General features: G+C 41.9%; 1 protein-coding gene across 3 annotated transcripts in view; it reads left to right on the plus strand.

The window, feature by feature from the left end:
- The window catches only part of TTC27 (tetratricopeptide repeat domain 27), a 188,365-nt gene that overhangs the window by 124,438 nt on the left and 44,525 nt on the right, over nucleotides 1–19,402 (plus strand). For all 3 annotated transcript variants that reach the window (XM_086700346.1, XM_086700347.1, XM_025927411.2), the window contains exon 13: nucleotides 1,515–1,742. In XM_086700346.1, coding sequence (XP_086556472.1) covers nucleotides 1,515–1,742 — 228 coding nt within the window. The remainder of the gene's footprint in view (nucleotides 1–1,514; nucleotides 1,743–19,402) is intronic.

The following is a 19,402-nucleotide window of genomic DNA, read 5'->3' on the forward strand; positions in this document are numbered from 1 at the left end:
TTGGGTACTTATATAAACAACCTTACAAAATTATGGTTAGAACAGTAATAACTATTGTATCATTGTAGAGGTTTCACATGAATTATATTTTAAAATTTCATATGTATTTTGGCTATTTGGGATTTATAACTCTTTTTGCTTAGAAACTGTTTTATAAATTCCGGTTCCACTTTAAGACCAGGCCTAAAAAGCCTGCATAGCCCATACTGTATCAGAAATGCAGATAGGGCGCCAGGGTGGATCAGTCGGTTGAGCATCCAGCTTCGGCTCAGGTCATGATCTCATGGATTGTGGGTTCGAGCCCCATGTCAAGCTCTGAGCTGTCGGCACAGAGCCTGGAGCCTGCTTTGGATTCTGTGTCTCCCTGTCTCTCTGCCCTTCCCCACTCATACTCTGTGTGCCTCTCTCTCTCAAAAATAAACATTAAAAATTAAAAAAAAAAATAAATGCAGAGAAGCCAGCATCCAAAGACACTTTTATAAGCACAGTCGTCTTTTAGAATGTTTCCCAAAAATTAGACTAGTTAAGAATTCTAGCTGGATGCAACCTAAAGCAAATCAAATACATCCACTTTGAGATTGCCAGCTCTGTCAATTAAGGAGTCTAAAGAATCAATTTAGCTTCTTGAGGATGGCTTCCCAGATATCGACACCCATTGTGGCCATCCATGGCTGTCTTGGCATCTTGGGTGACTCCACTGCTATTTATAGGAAGGTGTTTGCATGTAAGGATGGGAAGTGGAAGTAGAGCCGCTGCCATGCTGTTGAGACTGATTAGAAACAAGGGGTAAGGGACACGGGCCAGGGAAGCAGAGTAGTGGTAACAAGTACAGAATTAGCTTAGCCGATGAGGTGAATCTGAATTGTGCACATAGGAGACTATTACCCAAGCTTGTGCAGTGTTCTGAGGATGGTCTTTAATTGCTAAACCGAAGGGACTGTCTGGAAGCAGATAGGCCTCCTGTTGGCAAGTTTTATCTGTGAGATAAACAATGACTATTAAATTGTACCCCCTCCTTCTTTTATAAATGTTTCAGCAATCCTGGGCTCCCTGAGCAGGCCATTTTAAAAAAGGAAAAACAAAGCAGACTAAACTAAATAACTAAACTAAACTCAAGAAACATACCCTTGCATTGCCATTGAGTAGAGGTGAACTAAAGATGCTGCTCTCACAGTCACAGTGGTGACAGCTGGAGTGGGGAGCTTCTGGGGAGTCCAGTGAGTCCTCCCAGTATCGTGGAATAAGCTTCCCCTTGGTGCCTTTCTTTCCTGGAGGATTCCAGATGCCAGTAAAGCAGCACTCTGTTCTTACTTCCTGTTCCTCTCTTTTACCTGTACCATATCTGTTTTCTGTTGTTTTCAGCCTTTGTCCTAGATGCATGAAATCAACAGGTCATCTCAAACTTTGAAAATAAAAATTTGGGTCCTGTGGGATTAAAGATGTTTATGTGCTAAAAAAAGAAAAAGCCATTAGTCACTATAAGCTAATTCACTTACTTCTGTTGTCATTTCTAGGCAGAAGAAATCCTCAGGCAAGAGCTGGAGAAAAAAGAAACGCCGAGTTTGTACTGCTTGCTCGGAGATGTCCTTCGAGACCACGCTTGCTATGAGCGGGCCTGGGAACTGTCCCGCCACCGCAGCGCTCGGGCTCAGCGCTCCAAAGGCCTTCTTCATCTGCGGAACAAGGAGTTTAGAGAATGCGTGGAGTGCTTTGAGCGCTCGGTGAAGATCAATCCCATGCAGGTTAGACAGTTTGGAAAGCCCACCTGCTCTGGGCGCTTCTGTTTCTCTTTGGTTTGGTGTCTTACCAAGATGAGTGAGCACCCATCTTCTGCCCACGTGCCTGGTGAGCTGTGTTTGCAAGCCGAGAGCTGAGTCTCCCATGCTTCTGGCTTGTCATGGGAAATGCTGCTTTTCTCTTACTTACTTTCTGCTGTGTTTCTGTTATTTACTTTTCGGTTTTATTTTGTTATTTCTTTCTTTAAACTGTCCTTAACCCAAATACAGCTAGGAAAATTAGGTTTTGTTTTCAGCAGATATGTTAGGGAGAAATAGAGGAGAGTCAGAATTGCACACACTGTAGGACTGTGCAAAGAATTGTTGGAATCAGCAATGAGAGCAAAACTGATATAAATAGGGTAACATCTAGAATGGATTCTTGATCATTTAAGAAAAAGTATATTTACAGACACATAAATTTTTTTTTTTAAGGTTTGAAAAAGTAATACAAAAAGACTGGATCGTTAAAATAAGTGACAAGCAGGGCACCTGGGTGGCTCAGTTGGTTAAGCATCTGACTCTTGATTTCAGCTGAGGTCATGATCTCGTGGTTCATGAGAACGAGCCCCTCATGGGGCTCTGCACTGATAGTGAGGAGTCAGCTTGGGATTCTCTCTCCCCCTCTCTCTCTGCCCCTCCCCTGCTTATGCTGTCTCTTTCAAAATAAAGAAATATTTAAAATAAGTGACAGGATAAATCCACAGGAGAGGACTAAATTTTGAAGGGAAGAAATTGACCATACTTTGTACTTAATGACACTCAGTTGGCAAAATGATTTTATTCTCAGAAATGGTCTTTGTTTTTTTTAAACCGTACTTTCTTTATGACTGCTTTCCTGTTTCACCAGTCAGAGGCACACATAACTGTCAACCATGGGTCCTGACAGACATGCACGCTGACTTGGTAACATTCTGGTTAAAACACTAATTTGTAATCAGCTGCTAATGGTTACTGAATACTTACTATGAGCCAGATATGTTGGGCATTTTGCCAATATTTGAACCCAAGACAGACGGACCCCAGAGCCTGTGTTCTTTTTTTTTTTTAATTGTGGTAAAAAAAAAAAAGCACGTAACATAAAATTTACCACCTTAACCATTTCTAAGTGTTCAGTTCAGTTGTGTGAAGTTTATTCCTGTTGTTGTGTAACTACCACCACCGTCCATCTCTACTTTTTTTATCCTGCAAAACTAGAAATGTGTACCCATTAAACAGTAACTCCCTATTCTCCCCTTTCTTTAGTCCCTGGCAACCGTTCTGCTTTCTGTCTCTATGAATTTGACTATTGTTGGCCCCTCGTATGAGTGAGTCATACAGTATTTGTCCCTTTGTGACTAGCATATCTCACCAAACATCATGTCCACGTTGTAGCCTGTGTCAGAGTTCCGTTCCTTTTTCAGGCTGAGTGGTATTCCATTGTATGTATACGCCACACTTTGTTTATCTGTTCGTCTGCGGCTGGACACTGGGTTGCTTCTGCCTATAGGCTATTATGAATAGGCTGCTATGAACGAGTGTGGGCAGAGATGATCATGTTTTGAACTGGGTAGATTTGGGGAATATCTCTTATATGCAAAAAATTGGAAGTACATTTTTGAGCTAATCACTTGCTTTCTTCACTCTGGGTATTGAATACAGTGAGAACCTTCCAAATCAGCTGACTGGTAAAGAAAATCCGGAGAAGAGATTATCAGCAGAAATTAACAGGTGCATTTGGCAGAAAGGATATTTAAAGTATTGTCAGAGTAGGTTTGTATTGACAACTCACTATAACTGAGTGGTCAACTGGGGAGGATTTTGCCCCCCAGGGGACCTTTGGCACTTGGTGAAGTGAAGGGGACTGCTACTGCCATCTAGTGGGCAGAGTCCGAGGCTGCTGCTAAACATCCCATAATGAACAGGACAGCCCCCCAAGGTAAAGAATTATTGGCCAAAATGTCTGTAGTGCCAAGGTTGACAAACCCTGCACTAACTTGATTATCACTAGATTTTTTTTTTCCTTTAAAAAAAAAAACAACTCAATATTGTGTTGTTAAATTTTTACTTTACTCTTATGGAAAATTGTGTCCTTATCCTTGTTTATGTTAGTACCCCTGCCTAAGATTTGCCTAACCTCAGCCGCTGGAAGGAGTGAGGAAAATAAACTCCCTCCCTTAGCCTCCGTAGTCTAAGTTGTATCAGTGGCATGCACCTGATGGATGTGGGTTATTCTCTCAAGCGCAGTCTCTTCCCAACAGATTGGCATTCATGTTTTCCTCTTGCCCCACTGGCTCCTCCTTCTCAGTCTTGGCGGCTTCCTAGGCTTAGTCCTTGGGCCTCATCTCTGTCTACACCAGCTCCCTGGATTTCATCTGCTCCCATAGTTTGATACCGTCTATACACCGACAACTCCCAAAAGTGGGTTTCAGGGTTTCTCCCCTGAACTTTAGACCCCGTGTCTAACTGCTTCCTCAGTCTCTCCATTCATTACTCCAACTTAACATTTACAATATCTGAGATACTCCCCTCCTGAAGACTTTTGTCCCCAAGGTCATCCCCTTCCTAAATTACTCTGACTGGTCTTCCTGCTTCTATCGATCCCTATTCTCAAAGACCATCCAAATGGGTCCATTTTTTTTTTCTAAATCTTTATTTATTTTTGGGAGAAAGAGAGACAGAGTGTGAGTGGGGGAGGAACAGAGAGAAGGGGAGACAGTATCCGAAGCAGGCTCCAGGCTGTAGCTCTCAGCACAGAGCCCAGTGTGGGTCTTGAACCCACGAACCGTGAGTTCATGATCTGAGCCGAGGTCGGATGCTTAACGGACTGAGCCACCCAGGCACCCCCAAATGGGTCCTTTCAAATGTGAGTCCAATATGTCATTCCTCTGTTCCCTCCCCTAGAGGTAGCAGGCAGAATCCCTGAGAGGCTCTCTCCCAGCAGAGTGCCTCCCATTCTTCCCCCTCAACTCACTCCACCTCAACTTCCCCCTCAACTCACCTCTTTCTTCTTCCCTGAATATTCCAGGCACATTCCTGCCTCAGGGTTTTGGCACTTTGATCTCCCTCTGCCTGGAGGTTCTTCCAGATATCTGCATACCTCACTCGGTTACCTCATTCAAATCTTTGCTCAAATGTCACTTGTTCAGAGAAGCCTTCCACAATCATTCTGTGTAAAAGCATAGCCCACCTTCCACCCCACCTTATACTCCTTACTTTCTTCTCTGCTTTTTCTCCAGAGCATTTAGCACCTTCTAATATTTTTACCGCTTACTTTAAAAAAAAAATGCTATGTCCCCTTCCCTAGAATGTAAGTCCTATGAAGGCAGAAGTTTTTGTCTTTATGGTTCGTTTATATTTTCCTGGTGCCTGTAACAGTGCCTAGCACATATTGGGATTCAATAAATATTTGTTGAGTGAGCGAATACATAATATCTTTAACCAATTAGTCAATCAAACTATATACTAATTGTCTGCTGTGTACATAGCACTGAGTCAGAGGACAAAGCAGTAGCAGCAGCTTGCCAGATAGGCTTGTTTGTACCCCCTGCTACAGTCTAGTGAAGCTAACATAGGCAGAACCAGCCAATAGTATGAGGCATCAAAGAAATACCAAGTGAGTTATTTGTAAAGCACTGGTTACCTAGAGGTCAAAGAGATAGTAGAGATAGGATGGTAGATAGTGAAGATAGGATGTTGAATTTGGCTTTGAAGGACAGATAGTACTTGGATAGGCCAAGAGGAGGGCGGTGGAGAGGGCATTCCAGGCAGATGAACAGTATGAGCAAAGCCCTGGAAACCGAAAGAGAAGGGGTGCGTACATGTTTGTGTTGGAGGAACAGAGGAGTTAGAGAGTAGGCTAATAGGGGGAACAGAGGAGTCAGTGAATAGGCTGGTTTTGTAGAGTAAAAGGAAATAGGGTGGTTCCAGTGGGAAAGTTGGAGCGGAGCCAGCTTATGAAAGGTCTTAAATGTGAGGTTAAGCTCTTTGGCTTTTTATTTGGCAGATAGGGAGCCGCTGAAGGACCGGTTTGTGTTTGGCTTTGTTTTGAATGAAGGAATGTGGTATGCATGGAGGTAATTTAGTCTTATTGTTTGGGAAGCGCTGTGGCCTTGGAAGATACTAGATGTAGACAGGTTTGGGAGATCAGCACATGTCTAGCCTGACAGTATCAGTATGGCAGGGGCGATAGGAAAGGGGATGGATGTGAGGGAATTTGCAAGGGAGGACTTGACAGGAGTTGATGGTCTCATTATATAATTTTGAATTAATTACTTAGCAAGACAAAGAAATGACAATTGCTCAAAGCAGCATCACAATACAAACAGATGTTATGTGAGGATATTTTGCAGTTTGTCATATGGATCCAATTCAGGCAGGCTGTGAGCCATGCCAAAATATGCAGGCATTTGATGCTAAGTTGTACAGAACTACTACAAGATACAAACTTGGACTGCATAGACATTGGAACTTGGGATCCAAGTTTGAACCGTGTCTAAGAAGGGAGAGCTCCTACATGCTGTCGTCTCCTTTAAGTCTTGGAATAGAAGGAAAATAGAACGGAATTTAATTTAAAAAATAGGGATTTAAAAAAATGTATTATCTTCTTTCAGACATTTCCAAACAGGTTTAATAACAAAATTTAAGCAGAATGAGAGTGATATTTGGATGGCTTTTGTGCACTGTAATGACTTTCTGAAACCAAATTGGTATAAAAATAGAAGTGTTTGTTTTATATCAGGGAGTGTCTGCAAAACCAAACGCACTGTCTGCGGAATATTTGTTAGAGAACCAGAAGACATGTGCACTGTTTACATTTGTGCTTCTGAGATTGCCAGCTATTGTTCCCTTCGACCTACCCGTTTCATTTCCCCACGCAAGTTCTGAAACTAAAATTCAACCTTAGACTTGACTTTGTGGGCTGTTGGAAGGTGAAGAAGGTGGAAGAGAATAGTAACCAAACCTCCCAAACAGGGTCTCACAGTCTCAGGACCTGAATTAAAATAGAAATCCTTATGTCTACTTATTATTCCCATTGTCCCCTACTCTTATGTAAAAAGTAAAAACAAGGAAATTGCTCAGATATCAAACCAGTATGTGTAGCATTGAAAAAGGAAAATGTCACTTCCTATTATTTTTTCTGCTCTCTCTCAGCACACATACTAGATTCCTTTTCTTTTGTTAGTCCCTTTCCAGGACACGCCCCCCCCCCCCCCATTTATTTTCCCCGAACCCTCCTCTTCATTGAACTGGTCACCCACCTTTGTAAGGTTACGTGATATAACTGCAGGGTAAATACCCGAAGACATGTATGGCCAGAAGGGCCATGTTGGGAGGAGGTGGGCAGTCACTGTGGACTGACCACATCAGGAAAGGCTGTGCTGGAGACGGTGCAGGAGTGAACGCAGGTGTGCACCGAGGGCTGGAAGGTGAGTAAGTGTTCAGAAGGGAACTGGCGTCCTAGGTTAGAAGAGCACGAGGAAAGCCATGGATTTGAGTGTTCACTAAACATAAGTGGCCAGGTTATGCTTGTTACCCTGGTAACCCATCGTGTTTAGCGTTTGTCTCGAGGTTTTTCATTTTTAAATGAGGTGTTATTAATTGTTGCATAAAAAGCAGAGTGGGTTTTCATAGACATCCTCTTTGTTCTTCCCTCTTCTGCCGCAGTCTCATCTAGTATCGTACTCGATGCGTGTGCAGAGGACAGAGCTCCCACTTTCCAGTGCTAAAATCTGAACAATGACCGGTAACAGCCTGTCTCTTTTTTTTCCAACCCTTTCCACACACAACTTACTAACCTGACCCTTTCAAGGACAGTACACAGGATGCTCGCTGATAAAGCCTCCTGTGTTTGCTCACAGAGTCTGGGAACAGCCACCTCCTTCAGGTCCGGGGTACTGGTAGGAGAAATACTCACACCAGTGTCTTTGTAAGCCCCCTTGTATGTATCAGACATTTGTGCCAAACTGCGGCCTGTGCGATGCATGACGTTGCCTGGCTACCAGTTGGCAGGATTAACGGGAAATGTGGGGAATCATAGACTAGATGTATGGGGAGCAGGCCTGCCATAAATAAAGCACATGGGGAATAGTCTGAATTCTCTTGCTACAGTGGTTTGATCACTTATTGTATGGCCTAAATGTACCACTATTTGTATATTACATTGCTTGGTAACTTTTATATAGTTTATAGTAAACCCTTAGGCAGCATTCATTTCCAAAACGCAAACAAATCAAAAAGTGTGTTAGAGGACCATAAGGAACTCAATTCTCGTTTGTCAAGAGAGCTAATGAATGTACAGGTTGTATAACATTTACCCTCCACTTCAGGGGCTGTGGTGATATCACTAACGGGAAGACCTAAATTTGTTGAAGAAACATTAGCATTTACATCAAAAGTTGGTAGTAGTTGGTTTTCTTTTCTTTTTTTTTAAGGTCACGTCCAAAGATGATGATTTAATATGAAGCTATAGAAGGTGCATTTTCATGGCATTTTGTGAGGCTTGACTTTTCATTTGGAGCAAATGAAAATGAGCAGAAATGGTTTATAAGATTGGTCCATCCCACATTTTCTTGTATGTGTATGAAAAGTGAGATCACAGGTGCTAATGTGCTTGCTCTCTTAGGTGAAATAGCTCATTACCAATTGAATTCACCGGTTTGGCATCAGTGACATCAGATGCTTCAAATAGAAAAGTCATTGATTCTGTTCTCATAATGGTTTAATTTTTTTCACCTAGTTAGTGGATTCAGAATAAAATTCTTGGAAATTCATTCTCTCAGAGGTGAAACATCTCACATTATTCTGAATGCTATTGTACATTCAGTTAAAAAGTTAAACATAACAGATAAAAGTCTTACTTGTAGTGGTGGTAATACAGATATCAATTTTGGTGGACCCTGTGAAGTGTAAACGTACTTGGGTTTGATTGTGATGGGAGACATAATGTGGTCCAAAGAGGCTTCTACTAATGGAAATAAAAACTGGCTGTTGTCATTTATAATTTTTTTTTTTTTGAGAGAGAGAGAGCAAGCGAGAGCGAGCAGGTGCGAGCTGGGAGAGGAGCAGGGAAGAGAGAGAGAGAATCCCAAGCAAGCTCCATGCTCAGCACAGAGCCCAATGTGGGGCTTGATCCCATGACTCTGGGGTCATGACCTGAGCTAAAATCAAGAGTTGGATGCTCAACCAACTAAGCCACCTGGGCACCCCTACAACTATTTTTATATACGCCATTGGGTAATTGAATTATAAGATTCTTGTGACTTTTCTGATGTTGAATTAAATTTTGTATTGTGTGGCAGTATTTACTTTTCTTTTTCTGCCCATCATCAGGTGGATTTTAAAAATGTTTGAATTTTTTAAGAATTATTTTATAAGTCAATTTAAGTGTCCTACAGTCACATGAACTGTTTGAGAGTCTTTTGCATTTTGGCTGCATTCTGTTAAAAATCAATTGGAAATCTTTTATGTCTTCAATTAATGGAGTTCCAAAAAAAATCCAGCTTTTGAAAGTTTTTTAGTGGGGCGCCTGGGTGGCTCAGTCGGTTAAGCATCTGATTTCGGCTCAGGTCATGATCTTGCGGTCCGTGAGTTCGAGCCCCGTGTCGGTCTCTGTGCTGACAGCTCAGAACCTGGAGCCTGTTTCGGATTCTGTGTCTGCCTCTCTCTCTGACCCTCCCCCGTTAATGCTGTCTCTCCCTGTCTCAAAAATAATAAATAAACGTTAAAAAAAAAAAAAAGTTACTCTCTGAGCCAGTTTATTTATTTATTTATTTATTTATTTTTTTAATTTTTTTTTTCAACGTTTATTTATTTTTGGGACAGAGAGAGACAGAGCATGAACGGGGGAGGGGCAGAGAGAGAGGGAGACACAGAATCGGAAACAGGCTCCAGGCTCTGAGCCATCAGCCCAGAGCCTGACGCGGGGCTCGAACTCACGGACCACGAGATCGTGACCTGGCTGAAGTCGGACGCTTAACCGACTGCGCCACCCAGGCGCCCCAGAGCCAGTTTAAAAAAAAAAAGAAAGAAAGTTTTTTAGCAAATTGTAATTATTGTAGGCAATACTTTCAAACAGGGAGACATTGAAATTTTCCATAAAGGGAATAGTGAGTGTTCAAATGATACACAGGATTTAATTTTGAAATGTAAAATCACACTTTTGAATATCTTCACTGTCTTCTAGGGCTGCCCTAACAAAATATGACAGACTGAGTGTTTAAGTAGCAAGTTTATTTTCTCACAGTCCTGGAAGCTAACAGACCGATATCAGGGCACCTTCAGGGTTGGTTTCTCAAATTCATATTTGAGGTCTCTCTTCCCGGCTTTTAGATGGCAAGGCTCTTCCTCTGTGTGCCTGTAGTTCTCTTCTTATAAGGATACCAGTCCTGTCATATTAGGGCCCCAACTTTATGACGTCATTTAATATTAATTGTCTCCCTTTTTTTTGGCGTGGGAGAGCTCGAGGGATGTGGGAAGGGTGGAGCATGGTGGGTGAGAGAGAGAGAGAATCTTCCAATGCAGGGCTTGGTCTCATGACCTTGAGATCATGCCAAAATCAAGATTTGGATGCTTAATGGACTGAGCCTTCCAGGCACCCCTAATCTTAATTATCTCCTTTAAAGCCCCTCTCCAAATATCGTCACACTTGGGGGGTTGGATTTTAACATATGAATTTTGGGGAGGTGTAATTCAATCCATAACATCCACCTAGGAGGAGTTGTTTGTTTGTAACATTTTATTATGCAAATTTCAATTATATAAAAAATAGCAGAGAGACCACTATAATGAGCCCTTTCCCATATGCCTGTCAACCAGCTTCAACAATTACTAACTTATGGCTGATCTTATTTCATCAGTATTTCCTTAACTCAACCCCATATTATTGTAAAACAAATCCATAGGCACCTGTGTGGCTCAGTTGGCTAAGTGCTGGGCTCTTGATTTTGGCTCAGGTCATGATCTCATGGTTTGTGGGATCGAGCCCCACATCGGGCTCCATGCAGATAACACAGAGCCTGCTTGGAATTCTCTCACTCCCTCTCTCTGCCCCTTTCCTGCTTATGGGCATGTGAGCACATGTGCATGCTCTCTGTCTCTCAAACTTTAGAAATAAATTTAAAAAACTAATGTATCAAGTCATTTCATTTTTTATTTTTAAAAAATGTTTGTTTATTTATTTTGAGAGAGAAAGACTACAAGTGAGGAGGGGCAGAGAGAGGGGAGAGAGAGAATCCCAGGCATGCTCCACTGTTATTGTAGAACCCAATACGGGGCTCGATCCCATGAACCGTGAGATCATGACTCTAACCAAAACCAAGAGTCAGACACTTAACCTACTGAGCCACCCAGGTGCCCCCAAATCATTTCACTTTTATTTTTATTAAAAAAAATTTTTTTTAATGTTTATTCACTTTTTGAGAGACAGAAAGAGTGTTAAGCAGGAGAGGGGCAGAGAGAAAGGGAGACAGAATCTGAAGCAGGCTCCAGGCTCTGAGCTGTCAACACAGAGCCCAGTGCAGGGCTTGAACTCATGAACTGTGAAATCATGACCTGAGCTGAAGTTGGCCACTTAACTGACTGAGCCACCCAGACACCCCTCTGTTAAAAATATTTGAGTATATATCTCTGAAGAAATGACTTTAAAAAGTAACCATAGGGGCGCCTGGGTGGCACAGTCGGTTGAGCGTCCGACTTCAGCCAGGTCACGATCTCGCGGTCCGGGAGTTCGAGCCCCGCGTCAGGCTCTGGGCTGATGGCTCAGAGCCTGGAGCCTGTTTCCGATTCTGTGTCTCCCTCTCTCTCTGCCCCTCCCCCGTTCATGCTCTGTCTCTCTCTGTCACAAAAATAAATAAACGTTGAAAAAAAAAAAAAAGTAACCATAATACCATTGTACTTAAAACCTCAATAATAATTTGTAGGAAACTTTTATTGATCTTCTGATTTTAAATGAATTAATTTATATTCTATACTAGAATTGAAGCCTATAATTTATCAGTGTCTAAATTTGGTGAAACTTATGAAGAATAATAAATAGAAACAATTTATTTTATGAATTTTGTCTTATTAAAAATATTTGTTGAAGGTGCCTGGGTGTCTCAGTCAGTTAAGCATCCAACTCTTGATCTCAGCTCAGGTCTTGATCTCAGGGTCTTGAGTTCAAGCCCCATGTTTGACTCTGCGCTGAGCATGAAGCCTACTTAAAAATAAATTATACATACAGTATATATATTTGTTGAAGAAAGGCACTCTAAATGGAGGCAAAAAGACAATACTTAAGAAAAATATTTATAAGTTTCAATATAACAAGACTAGTATTCAGAATATCCTCTGTTTAATAGCAGTTGCTCTGAGTTTACCAATTATCTCAGCGCATTAAAATTTTTTTCAGGTTCAGGTGCCTAGGTGGCTCAGTTGGTTAAGCATCCAAACACTTGGTATCAGCTCAGGTCATAATGTTGCTGTCTGAAATCAAGTCTCGGGTCGGACTCGATGCTGAGCATGGAGCCTGCTTGGGATTCTCTCTTTACCTCTTTCTCTGCCCTTCCCCAACTTGTACTCGTACATGTGCGTTCTCTCTCTCAAAATAAATATTAAATTTTTTCCCAGCTTTATTGAGGTATAATTGACGTATTACATGGTGTAAGTTGGAAGTATACATTGTGATTGATACTTGTATTGCAAAATGAGTACCATAGTAGCATTGTATTAACATCTCTGTCACCTTACATAATTACGTGTGTGTGTGTGTGTTGATAACATTTAAAATCTACTCTCTTGGCAACTTTCAAGTATATGATACAGTCTTGTTAACTATAATCCCCATGCTGTATGTTAGAACCCCAGAACTTACTCATCTTTACAACTGGAAGTTTGACTCCTTTGACCAAAATCGTCCCATTTCTCTTACCTGCTCGGCCCCTGGCAACCACCATTCTGTTTGTAGAGTTCATCTTTTTTAGAGTCCACATAGAAGCAGGAACATGCAGTATTTGTATTTGTCTCTCTCTGTCTGACTTACTTCACTCAGCATAATGTCCTCAGAGTCCATCCATGTTGTCAAAAAAGGCAGGATTTCCTCCTTTTTTTTTATGGCTGAATAATATTTCTCTTTTTGTGTGTGTGTATGTGTGTGTGTACACATTTTCTTACCCATTCCTCTATCCACAGACAATTAGATTGTTCACATGTTTTGGCCTTTGTGAATAATGCTGCAGTGAATATGAGGGTGCGGATACCTCTCTTCAAGACAGTGATTTCATTTCCTTCAAATATATACCCCAGAGTGGAATTTGCTGGGTCATATGGGAGTTCTATTTTTAATTTTTCCTCACTACATTTAGAAAGAATATTTTCTCAACTAAAATCATTATGGCCTACTGACAACAGTCCATCAAAAGTTTTAACAGTTTTAAATGTATTAGCAATAAATTTGACAATTAACAATAAAGAACAACACTGGAGTAGACAGGTAATTTTATGAAAAAATTGTAAGTACTAAGATCATAATGAAAAAAGAAATTAATCAGTAAAACAGCAATATGGTATTAGATTAGATATGATTAAGGAAATGATTAAAGTTTATAAATGCTGATAAAATTTAAGTAATCTTAAATCTATAGTATATTACAGAAATGTTCAGATGTCATAAATGTATAGCTTGATTATGTTCCTTTTGTTATTTTAAATGTTTAGCATTTAAACATTTTTACTTTAATATATTTTTATTTTTCAGTTTTTAACAGAACAATCTTATAAGTTCCCTGATACAGTAAAACCAATTTGTTGTTCAACAATTTGTTGGTCAATAAATAAGGTCTTTTTTAATATATGTAACTTTAATTATTTTTTAATGCTCCATTTCACTTTCAGAAATGTTGCATTTTGATCAAGTATGTTGTTACATGGTTGCCTAACTAAGCATTATCGAGAGCCTACCACGAATGAATTAGGCTGTGTCAGGCTATCAGCAAAGAGTGGAGAGTTTCCGGTGGGGAATGATATGGATAGAACTAGTTTTTGAAGGGCCTTAAATGCCCTCCTTCAGGATCTTCCCACCCCGTGGATGTGGAAGTCTGATGTGGTTTTGAACAAAAGAGTGATATGACAAAAGTAGTATTGTAGGAGGTTTAAATAAGGAATGAATGTCATGGATGAATGGGCAGCAAGAGGAAAGATAGAACGGGGTGAAGCCTCATTACAAAGGAAAATCTTCTGAGACCTTGTCATTTGGACTGGCAGGATTGAGGGAGAGCTTAGAATCCGAGAGGATGCCAGTTTCCTCAATTGTCTGATTAAAAAGGAAAATGTCCCTGTTGATAGAATGTAGAGAATTCAGGAGGAAGGGAAAAGATCTTTGACGGGAGAAGATAATGTGATTTTGGATACTGAACACGAGGACATGTTGCTGTATCCAAGCAGAGGTGGCCGATCGTCCATTGTACCTAGAGTCTGAAGCCCGGTAGTAAGACCACAGTTGAGCTTTCAGATTGGGGCTTTTTTGTGGAAGTAAGTAAAGCCATGTGAGTGAATGAGTTCTTGACAGAAAATCTTGGAAGAGAACGCGGAGCAAAATCCTAACCTTTGAGCAACAGTTGGAGGAAAGTAGAAGTAGCACCAGTGAAAAAAGATTCAAACAAAAGATACCAGAGTATTGGTCAGAGGAGTAGGGATTCATGGAAAGGATTTTTGGAAACTAAAGGAACAAGTGTTAGTGAGTGATGTGATGTGTAGTGATGAGGTCCAGAGAAGGCCAAGAAGAGGCCACTGGATTTGGAGGTCACTAATGACCTTCAGAACCAGCTTCAGGAGGTTTAGAATGGGCAGCGCATGAGGAAATGGATGTAGCATCAGTCGACTGTTCATATTAGGAGTGTGTCAAAGAGATGAGAGTCAGAATGTAGAGTATTGTACAAGGGGCAGAAGAGGCAAGTAAAATGTTTCAAGATACGGAGACCTTTACATGGTTGAGGGCAGTGGATGGAGGAGAGGGTGAATACAGCAGAGGGAGGAAAGATTGAATGTTACAGGGAGACGGAAAGATAACTAGAGAAGATCACTCTAGGGAAGAGTGAACTGAGGAGAAGAGATGAAGGTATTAGCTCTGGAAAAGGCCTAATATTTCTAATGAGACTGGAAAGAAGATGAGAGCATCACTATTATAATAGCATTTTCGGTTTTCTTACGCATCTTCTATAGTCTGAACTAGAATGTAAGCGTAAACCATTTTGAGGTACTGAGGGGGATATGAAAGAATTGTGTTAAGACATGGCCTCTCACCCTCCTGTGGTTTATATGGGCTAAATGAGGAGAGGAGGCAGAAATAACTCTGTGACCAAGGGGTAGAGTAAATAGACAGCATGCTTCGGATGCCTAGGGGTGGCATTATGAACGGGGATGTGAATGGTCAGAAGAGGCCTGGTGCAGATGCTCTGAACTAGGAGGAATGGTTGGGGTTTGGACGGGAGGCAGATGTTGAGAAAACGTGTTTCAGTAGAGAGGCTAGCAGATGCAAAAACCAACCATGTAGCCAGGAAGGGTTTCTCGGGACCTCTTGGTTTGCACTGTTTATTTTTTTATTTAATAATAATAATAGCAGCAGCTAACATCAAGTATTTACTAGGTGCCAGGTTCTAGTGTCAACGTTTTGCATGTATTTTTAATCCCCACCACCTCCTTTAATCCTTGAGGTACTTACTGCTTTTACCCTCATTTCACAGATAAGGAAACACAGGGTTAAGCGATTTGCACCAGTTCCCACAGCCTGTAATGGGTGGAGTGGGGATTTGAACCTGGGCTTTCTGGTTCCAGAGCGCTTACTCTCAACCTCTTCCCTCTTGCCTCAAGAGGATGTCGTCTTAAGGTTAGGAAGTAATGGTGGATTTGGTTGAGGTCAAGTTAGAAGCTGTGGGAAAGCTTTGAATGCAGAACTGTCAAGTTTGAATTTCATTCTTCCTTTAACGAAGACCCACTGGGGTTTTCATCAGGAACGAAGAGAAGTTGTAAGTTGCACGTTCCGTAATGATCCAGCAGATGACAGCGCGTGTGTCTGCGAAGACCAGGGAGTTTGAGAGGAACCAGGGAGGCCCTTCCCAGCCCATTCTGTACGTAAGACCACACTTCCAGGGCACAAGACTGATAGAATTGTGAGTTATCTCGGGAGCTTGTGTTCTCCCTTGATGTGTAGCGGTTAATTTTCTATTTCATTGTGGTTTTTGAAAGAAGAAAGCGTTTTTATTTGAAACGGAGTTCTCGAGTTTCTGTTGTGAACTGGTATTCACCGTGGTGGAAAGACGCGAGGAATTGGAGCTTACATTCCAATGGAGAAGACAGAATGAACATATGTGAATAATATGGAGAGAAAAAAGAGATTCTTTCCTTTTTGTTCTTCCTTTCTCATATTGGTAAGCAATGAAAAATGAAACTCTTAAAGTCTAACTTGCATAACTGCCAAGAAACACGAGCCCCTTAGTAACATCTGGGCCATAGCTGTGGCTGAAGGGCAGCGGGGAGGGCGGAAGCTTTGCTGCTGTAAACCCGGCTCCAAACCCTGGCGACCCCAGGAACACAAGGAAGGTAAATCCCCTCATCTTTCTGAGCCTCTGTTTCCTCATTTGTGAGGTGGAGATACAATCCCTGTCTCAGTGTGCTGCTGGGGAAATCAGAGCCAACGTATGTCAAGTGTCCAGCATGTTTCCCGTAGCGTATTCTCAGTCATAGATGTCACATTTCTCTCCTGCCTGTTGCAGTGCGGTAGTAATGGTGGAAGGAAGTCATCACTGCCCCATTATCTGTAGCCTAAAATTAGGGGGCTACATCTAACATGGGAGTCTCACGTGCAGATAATACCTGAACACCTGTATTTCCTCACATTATACGTTCTCTGGAAAGAGTGGGCAAATGTAAGAGCCAGTCGTAACCAAATTGGGGAAAGGAATAAGAGGGGCACGTTAAACAATTAATAGCCTGTCTAGTTAAAGGAAAAAGTATGTATAAATTTTAGTTCATCCTGTAGTTTAATTTTTTTGTAAGTGTTTGGTTTTGAGAGAGAGACAGAGTGTGAGTAGGGGAGGGGCAGAGAGAGAGGGAGACACAGAATCTGAAGCAGGCCCTGGGCTTTGAGCTGTCAGCACAGGGCCTGACGCCGGGCCCGAACTCACGAACTGTGAGATCATGACCTGAGCCAAAGTTAGATGCTTATCTGACTGAGCACCTAGGCGCCCTGATCCCATAGTTTAAGCAAGACACTGAAATAGAGGAAATTTTTCCTTTAGAGAGAGAAGCTGGCAGCCTGGGACTTGTGTTTCCTTAGGGAGGATATGAGACATTTGGTTATGAGAGTTGGTGGCTCATATTTTTAAAGAATATGAGCACCAAGCATTACTTTAGAAAAAAGCTGTTACCAAAGAACATTGGTATCGCTCTTGGATTTGTCTTGGGTCATTTCCTGTTTAAGGAAACCACATTCAACAACTTATCTGAATTTGGGGGTCATGGGAATGAGTCAGGGAGGTGGAAAGGAGGGATAGAGAGCATGGCTTGGCTTTAGGATTCGTTATAACATGTTGAACGTTTTACATGACATAAAAAAAAATTCAAACAGTCAGTCCTGTAAGGAAATTTAGCAAAAATGTGAAGCTGCTGATTATTCCTTCTGCAGAAGCTTTGAGGAGGAAGTAGATTTGAGCAGTAGACTCTTCATTTAAGAAAGAAAATTGTGATACATAAGCAAATGGTACCTAGCGTGGATGTACTTTAAGACTCCTGTAAAAATTAACTTAAAAAAATTTTTTTAACGTCTATTCATTTTTGAAAGACAGAGAGAGACAATGTGAGCGGGAGAGGGACAGAGAGAGAGGAGACAGAATCTGAAGCAGGCGTCAGGCTCTGAGTTGTCAGCACAGAGCCCTGACACGGGGCTCAAACTCACGAACTATGAGATCATGCCCTGAGCTGGAGTTGAACCCTTAACTGACTGAGCCACCCAGGTGCCCCAAATTAACTTTTTTATTGTAAAAATAACCCACACCCTTTGCCTAGTGGTGCTTAGTCTTTATTAGCCCTCGGACTAGCAAACTGTTTAATTCCTTTTTTTTTTTTTAACTTTGATTTCTATTCTAATTTTTGAGGCTAATGTAGTGCGGTCTCTGTGTTCACCACACCTATTGCACACCAGGAACCAGGAGCCGTTGTGTGCATTGTGTGGCTCTAGGCAGATTACTTCCTCTCTAGGCCTTGTTTTCCCCTCTGCCTCTTTTGAATTGATTTCTAAGGCTTCTAAATGAATTGATTCCCTCCTGACTCTTCAAACCTGCGGATTCTACGGTTTGTGTCGCCAGGGTACTTACTTTGCCACTAGATGGCACTAAGGTGCCTTTGAAGCCTGTCACCTCTGGGTTTTCAGAATCTTGGGTGTTTGCTTCCTCAGATCCCCATTTAACATTTGGGTGACGGAGACCCAGAGGTTAAGTTACTCAGAGCCTCTTGAATCCCAGTCATCCGTCTTCCCCTCTGTTCCACTGTTTCTCTCAGGGGCTTTGTGAGGGAAACTCAGAGACCACGTTCTCAACCAGTCTTGTTCTTTCTTAATTATTTTTAAAATAATTTTAAACCATTCTTTAAGTGCATGTATCATCATATTAAAAATAAATAATTGGCCTGCGTTAGTGTTTCTGTATTGGCTCCCTCAGAGAAAAAAGCTAGACTGTCCACTTCTAAAGATCTTTGCCCTTCCTATGAGTAGCCGGCCTCACAGTTTGCGCTGGAATAAACACTACAGAAATCTCAACCGGAGCCTCTCTACCCGATGGTTGTTTCTCCATTCTTGCCCAGTCCCTCTGACAAGGGGTTTGCCTTTCAGCCCTCCCCTCCAGCTAAACATGGTCATCCATTCCTGTGCCTCACCTCTGTCCACTTGCCTAATTGGGAGAGCTTTTGCGGGGGTGGATATGCTCCAGTTCTTAAACATTTGATCTCCTGGGTTTTCCCAGCCCATGTTAACCGTTCTTTTTTTCCTGTCTTGCGTTATTGGTGACGAGGATGGGATTGCCATCAGTCATGGCTGTGTGTGGACAGATGGTACAGTGGGAGACAGGGTGGCCACGTGGAGAAGACGTGGGCTCTGCAGTCCCGCTGACTGGGTCAGATCTCTGCTCTGTCAGGGACTGACTCTGTGGCCCATCGTCATCTCTCTAATGAGGAGGAAGTAGTAGGGTAATATTTACTACCTGGAGAGGGTCCTGTGAAGAAGAACTGAGGTAATGTATGGAAAGCTCCTGGTGTCAGGGCTTGGCACACATAGTAGTTGCTCACTAAGTGCTAATTATTCTGATTGCCATTGTATAGAGAGGAACAAGAGAGGCTGTATATAGCATGTGAAAGGTACGAGCCCAAGCAAGGGTCTCGGTCAGAGGACCTAGATTTTTTTTTTTTTTTAAGATCTCTACATCCAACGTGGGGCTTGCTGATATCAAGAGTCGCATGCTCCACTGACTGAGCCAGCTACATATCCCCCTTTTTACTTTTTAAGTGTAGCTTCTAGAAAAAGTGGTGAGGCTAACATCATATCCCCACCTGATTGTACTGGACTGAAAGGTAGAGAGGTCTTTCATACTCAAGCATATACAATTTTAATTTGGGGAATCATCTAC

Source organism: Puma concolor, chromosome A3, assembly GCF_028749965.1.
Source record: "Puma concolor isolate L17-30 chromosome A3, mPumCon1.1.hap2, whole genome shotgun sequence".
In the NCBI taxonomy this organism is placed as follows: domain Eukaryota; kingdom Metazoa; phylum Chordata; class Mammalia; order Carnivora; family Felidae; genus Puma; species Puma concolor.